General features: G+C 35.1%; 1 protein-coding gene across 9 annotated transcripts; it reads left to right on the forward strand.

The window, feature by feature from the left end:
• Positions 1-2,664: 2,664 nt before the first annotated feature.
• LOC112743219 (uncharacterized) lies at positions 2,665-6,397 on the forward strand. 9 transcript variants are annotated; one of them, XR_003171933.3, is made up of 4 exons: positions 2,665-3,487; positions 3,570-3,663; positions 3,800-3,896; positions 6,176-6,397. XR_003171933.3 is itself a non-coding variant. In XM_072219131.1 (4 exons), exons 1-3 carry the CDS (start codon positions 3,329-3,331, stop codon positions 3,846-3,848), a joined length of 312 nt encoding a protein of 103 aa, XP_072075232.1. In that variant the 5' UTR covers positions 2,732-3,328; the 3' UTR covers positions 3,849-3,896; positions 6,159-6,397. The 9 variants fall into 9 exon arrangements, 4 of the variants coding, with proteins under 4 accessions (XP_072075232.1, XP_072075231.1, XP_072075230.1 ...); XR_003171934.3 differs by having other exon boundaries at positions 2,667-3,487; positions 3,783-3,896; XR_003171935.3 differs by having other exon boundaries at positions 2,705-3,487; positions 3,573-3,663.
• Positions 6,398-6,684: the final 287 nt, after the last annotated feature.

Below are 6,684 nucleotides of genomic sequence, written 5' to 3' on the forward strand. Positions count from 1 at the left end.
AATTACCATAGTTGTGGTTATGGCGATGATAGAATTTCTTGGATTCTCACCCCTAAGTCAAGGCTCTTTTATGCATTTATAGCATTTTCGTTAATTTTGATCTTGTTGCCTTTTACTTGCACTAAATTCTAATTTTGATTATCCCTTAGTTCTTTTATTTCTTAGTTCTTTTAATCTTTAGTTCTTTAATTCCAAAATTCCCTTTTTCTTAACAACCGACGGCATATAACACTTCAATTGCATATTTAACTACTCTCGGTTTATATGTTTTGTATTTGAATATCTAAACTTTGATGTTGAGGGTTAGTTGTTGATTTAGCTATACTTGCAAAGAAGTGATCTTATTTTGAGAAATTCTAGATCAACACTAATTAAGCCATCAGAGCTTCTAGGGGACTCAAAATTTTGGCGTGCCACACACCAAGGGCTACTCCCAGTGGAGCCAAGATTTAAGGGCGTGCAACACGCCAATAAATGGGCATGCCACATGGCCAAAGGCTCAAGTTAATATGCTGAGAAAGAGCTTTCCTGATGCCCACATTGAAGTACCAAGTCAAGGATTGAATCATCACATCATGGAATTGAATCACTTAGAGCATTGAAGATTAATTGTGGAAGATATGATTAGGTTTTGTTTTAATTAAGTTTGCATTTAATGTTTAGGTTTGGTTTTTAGGTTTGAGTAGAAAAAGAATCTTAAAACTATGTTCAGCTTTTGGCTATTTTTCATTCGGAGTCTTGGATGTTGAAGCTTAGCATGAGTCACTAATCTCCTTGGTTAAGGTTAAGAGCTCTGTTGAGTCCTATGGACTAATGTTATAGCTTTTCTACTTTGAATAATGAATTGATGTTTTCTTAAGAAAGAGTTTTCATTCTTCATCTAAAGGATTTGAATGTGTTAGAAAACAATTCTCTTCTGACTTGAATTCTCTTAATATCTTGAAAAATTTAATTAATTGAATTAAGCTTGAAAACTTCTTCTCATGATTCTTAGCTTTTGAACTTAGATTTGATAAGTGACATCGAATCAACCAAGTTTGGTTCTTAAAAATTATGTGATTTTTAAATCAGTGAACGTTCTTAACCTCTGTCACAATTGATTATTCAAGAAATTGATAATTGATTAAGACTAGAGAAATTGAATTACCAAGGAATTGAAGTTTTATTATTTATGATTTGCCATAGATACATCTTTGCATAGTCAAGGTGGAGAGTGAAGAGCATTTTTTCGAAAGTCTCAACATTTCTGAAACCTTAACTCTTTTGAATCATATTACTTTCTCAATTGTTTACGACTTGCTTTTGTTTTATTCTCTGTTTTTATGCAAATTGACCTTGAAACTCTATTTTCTTTTTGTCTGATTAGAATAATCAATTGATTATTGTTTGCTTAGTCTGTTAATTCTTGTGGAAACGATAACCACTCCCATGGTATTACTTGGTACGACTCGGTGCATTTATCGAAAGTTTGTATTTTATAAAATCCGCATCAAGTCTCAAACGGAGTAACAGAAAAATAGAAGAACACTGTGATATAGAAATGATTTTTTTTTATAATTGCTTTAATTTTAAGTAATATAAAAAGTTTTATATTTGTTTCCTTTCACCTTCGTAGGAATTTATATAGAAAAATGATATTTAATTTTTTTTATAGTTCTTTTGTATGCTATTTTTTATGGTATAAAAAAATCTTTTATCTTTTCTCATTTTTTACCAGTTATTTTTAATACTAAAAGTAAGAGGTGTACAAACGAGATGTGTACAAAGATAATGCATATAATGTTTTTTATTTATATATGTATGTACTTTTTATATATAAAAAATGTTAGGTAATGAATACTTTTTCTTCTTTTTTTTTTTTTCACATTGGGTCAATATATACTAGTCAAGTATCTTTTTTAGAGTAAACTATTAAATTGGTCTTCTACGTTTGGATGTAATCTTATTTGGTCCTTAAGGTTTAAAGTGTCCTATTTGAATATAAAAAAGTTTCATTTAGTGTCAATGTAGTCCTACCATGAGATCAAAGTTAAATATTTAATGAAATATCCTATATGACAGCAGTACAAGAACGAGATCGATAATTTGGAGAATAAGTACAAGCTCTAGGCACAAATTCAACTGTGGATGTATCAATACATTTATTTATCATTCTCTTTAGTTTTAAAGAAAATATTTCATTTAAATTGTAAGAAGAATGATAAATAAATGTATTTGTAAGACCCAGAACTTTTGAAAAAGGGCTATCATGAGCTAATTTCAAATTCAATATTTTTGTAGCTTTAATTTCAGAAAATTCTTTATTATAGATAATTAAAGTAAGTTTTGATTAATTGAATTTGAAATAAATTAAGATTATTTTCCAATTTTATAATTATTGAATTATTTTCTATATTTAAATTATAAAGTTGATAATTATGAAATAATAAGAATTTCATATGATTTGGATTAAATAATTAATATTTTAAATATTAATACAGCTGTTTTGAAAAATGAAGAAATTAAGTATATTATTCCTAATTTTTGGATTTGAACATTTTATTAAAAATAATTTGTGAAATTGATGAACAAATAATATTTTTATACATTATTATTGTTGGGTTAAAATTCATTTCTAATTACTATATTATCCATATTTTTATTTGAAATTACAAAACTACTCCTAACCTTAATTTTACTCAACACCCTAATACCCTCTAACCCTAGCAGCCAGAAACCCTCCCCCAAAAACCCAGTAGCAGCAACGTACATAGAGTTTCCCTTTTACCATGAATGAAAGAAAAAGAAAGGATGGGGAAAGGGGAAGGGGCCGCAGAAGGAGGGAGGAGGAGAGGAAGAAGATTCGCGCTGGCATGCTGGGCTCACCGCCGCCATCGCGCCGTCGTCTGACCGAGGAGGAAGAAGAGCGTCGCGCCTCACTACCACCATCACGCCTTGCTGCCGCGAACTAACCGCGTCGCCGCCGACCCGTGAAACTGCTGCCAGAACCGCGCGAGGAGGAGCGTCGCCGTTCTGTGGAGCCCGTGTCGTCACCGTTCAGCCCACTGCCGGAGCAGAGACGTGTGAGGGAGGAAGACGCCGCCAGGAGCTTCACGCCGCTGCCACTGTCTGTTGCCGTCTCCGTCGTCGCAGACCCCTTTCGATGCCACCGTCGTTGATGAGCACAGTCGCTGCGTCACATCTCCAATGCCGTTGAGGGTGGTCAGCCGTCGATCTAGTCTGAGGGAGAGGGAACGCCTCTGCTGCCAGCTTTGGGGTGTCGTTCAAGCCGCTGCCCAGCCACCGTCAAGCCAAGTCCGCCATCAGAAAAGGGTTCAGGCTGTCGCTAATGGGGCTAGCCGGGACTGTTCCACAATTTTCCCACTCATTCCGATCCTGCCCTATTTTGGTTAATATTGTTGTCATTGTTCTGGCTGCTTCTGCCGTCGCCGGAAAAACACTACCGCCGCCACTGTCGCCGAAAATAGCCGCTGAGTCCTCTGTGTTAGTAAGCTCTAACCCTTCTTCACCTTCTTTATCCGTTAAGTTTCCATTGCAATGAGAATTGTTGCTAAGGCTGGTTGTGCTAGGAGTTTATTGCGAGTTGCCGTCGTTCTGGTCACCGACTGTGGCGTTGGTGTTGCCGAAACCGCCACTAGTGCTGCCGCTACTTGGTTCCCTCCAGTACGATAAGCGTTTTTGTTTTGAAGAGTCCTTTAATCGCCGCTCTGTTATCATACGCTGAAGTTTTGCGGCATTAATTGCTATAAGATTGAATTTCAGTTATTATATGTCACGATTAGTGTTGCTGTGTTTACAGCGAAGGTGGCTTGGAGCTGAGATTGCGGTTGTCGGTGATTTCGGGTTGAGAAAGAAGGTTCTTGTGACGCGTTTGGGTTACAATTTTGCGTATTGAGGTAGGGGCTTTTCTAAAAAACAATTTTTATATCTGGAATTGTTATAAATAGATACTGGTGTGAGAATTATATACTTTTAGTGATTGTACCAGTCTTGTATATTGTTTGGCTACATTGGACGAATATGATTATATGTTTTGATTAGATTATTGTTTGGTTTTGATAAATGAATTGTTGCTGAACCGTTTCTTTAAAGTTTTAGAAATGAGTTTCATCGGTTGACAATGATGTGATTTTGAAACAGTTTTCTTGAGATATGGAAATGAGATGACTGTTGGATTTAGCCTGCTTTTGAACTGTTTTTTGGATTTTTGACCGTTAAAAAGGATTGTGGAATGGTTTAGTTGGGACACGAATCGGGTGGCAAAGTCCAAGTTTTAGGGGAGGTGCTGCCGAAATTTCTATAAAAATCCTAGACTTTGTTTGAGAAGTTATTTAAAAAGGTTTGGATTCGAGAAATTGTATTATTTGATTTATTAAGAAAATATTTATGCTTTCAAGCTTAATTTATTTAAGTAAACTATATGTCTTGAGTTCGATTTATTTAGAAACGAATTATTTTACTAATTGAATCACGGAAGGAAAGTATTATGTTCTAATATTGGTTTTAATATAAAAAGGACTTTTGCTTTTGGTTAGACTTAAAGGTTTCGTTCAGAGGAGCTTTTAGTTATTTTAAAGGAAATTGGACTTTGACTAAATAACTGCGTTTGTGACATTTTGGAAGAAGTCAGAGAATTGGTTTTAAGGAGGAACCTGAAAGTGGTTTTAATTTGAATGAATAGGTTCCGTTTCAAGTGAATTGACTTTGGATTGGGTTGGGACTTGTGACTTTATATGATCTGGTTTTATAATAAACTCTGTTTTTATGGGCTTAAACCAAGGATCTATGATTTTAAGAATTTCAATGAATTTTTAAGAAAATGAGATAGGTTGTCCTTTCCTAAAGTTTTGAGACTCAGCTGAGAAATTTTATTATCGAATCCTATATTAGGATGAATGATTTTGAATCCTTCAAAGGAGATTTTAATTTGGCCTGGTTTTGGGATTTTGGAAATACAATGCTGAGGGTGACTTTGTTTTAGAAAAGAGAAAGTTACATTTGAGGAAAAGTGGCTATGAGCCTAAAAAGATTTGTGAAATGGGGGATTTTAAAGGCAAGGCTGGAAAGAATTGATTTTCAATTTTAAAGTAAATTGATTTGAGAAAAAGTGATTTATGGCTTGAATAATGATTTTATGAATTTGATGATGTTGGATGGTGGAAGTGCTATTTTATTATGAGCCGGAATGGCTGTGTATGATAATGAATTATGGCTATTGCAGAATATGTTATGAGCCGAATGGCTGACTATGAGTCATGAATTTAAGCCGGATGGCTGAGATGAATAATAATTTATGGTTGAGAATAAATGCATATATGTTGAGTTATTGATGTTGTGATTGTTGCACTTCCAATTATCTGAGATACTAATTTTCCTGGGTAAAAGAAGTTGCTAGCCACCACGTGCTCCAAGTTGAGACTCGGTACTTTGCTGACCCTATGTCGTAAGTGTGGCCGAATACTGTGAAAGTTCCGGATGAGCTCGCCCCCGTGAATATACACCAGTGAGGGTGTTGGATGTGAATTATGATTATGATTGTGAATAACTCGAGTTGGGGATGCACGATAGAGGGAAAGCCAATGGTTAGCTACCAGGACTTGTCGGGTTGGCTTTATAACCGACAGATGATATCATCGGCAACTAGGACAGACATTCATCATATACATCTACGTGACATTGTTTGGGTGTGCATATTATACTTGGTTTGCCTTTGTGATTACTTGTGATTACTTGCTAATTGTTCTACTTGAAGTAACTATTTGTTTGTGCTTGAACTTTCCTATGTGTTTGCAACTGAGACTCTGTTAGACTGTGGTGATTGGTTGTTGTTTGGGTTGTTTGGACCTAGGGCCATGGTTGATCATGAAGTGGGCCGAAGGCCATGTCTGGTTGATGTTTCTGGTTTGAAAAAGTATGAAAAACTAATTTGGTTCAGCATAGATACACCTTTTAAAAGACTTTTAAATTTATAAGAAATGAATATTTTCCTCTTTCAAAAAAGATTTCAGATACTTTTTATAGTAGACATTTGTCTTTGAAAAGATACATAAGGCGGTTATTAATCACTGTAACGATTTTATCTCGCGTATCCTGTTATAGTAATTCTGCAACCCTATAGTGAGAACCCTTTCGAGAATGATGTTCTCACTCCCCTAAAGGACTTTTTCTTTTTCAGGTTACAGACGACGAAGTTCGGAAGAGCTTATTTCTTTTCTGTTAGACAATGTTTTAGTATTGTTTTAGTATTTATGTTTCCCTCGCTTTTAATCTTACAAGTTTTGTAAGAGGGATAGGATGTCGATATGAGGTGCTTGTAAGTGTGTGTGTGTGTGTGTGTGAGACTTATATTGTAAGTATGAATGAATGTTTTCGAAAGAAATTCGGTCTAAATTTTAAACAGGCTCATATTTTAGTATTAAATAGTATAAGAGTCGTCGTAATATCCAAGCTATCAGAGTGGCGCAGACGGAAGCGCGACTTTTGATAGTTAGGGTGTTACAGTATTGATGCATTCACAGTTGCTTTCGTGCCTCTGAAGTTTGTACTTGTTCTCTAGATCATCGACCTTATTCTTGTACTGCTGTCATGTATGACATTCCATTATTTATTTAACTTTGACCTCATGGTGGGATTACATTGAAATTAAATGAAATCTTTTTGGATTCAAATATAATACTTTAAAAT

This window comes from Arachis hypogaea, chromosome 2 (genome assembly GCF_003086295.3).
Source record: "Arachis hypogaea cultivar Tifrunner chromosome 2, arahy.Tifrunner.gnm2.J5K5, whole genome shotgun sequence".
Lineage (NCBI taxonomy): Eukaryota > Viridiplantae > Streptophyta > Magnoliopsida > Fabales > Fabaceae > Arachis > Arachis hypogaea.

Coding starts and splice junctions, on each gene's coding strand:
- LOC112743219 (XM_072219129.1), top strand. CDS start 3,329: ATGGGGCTAGCCGGGACTGTTCCACAATTTTCCCACTCATTCCGATCC. Junction 3,484..3,572: donor ATAGCCGCTGAGTCCTCTGT/GTTAGTAAGCTC, acceptor TTGTGCTAGGAG/TTTATTGCGAGTTGCCGTCG. Junction 3,664..3,799: donor CCGCTACTTGGTTCCCTCCA/GTACGATAAGCG, acceptor CTGTGTTTACAG/CGAAGGTGGCTTGGAGCTGA.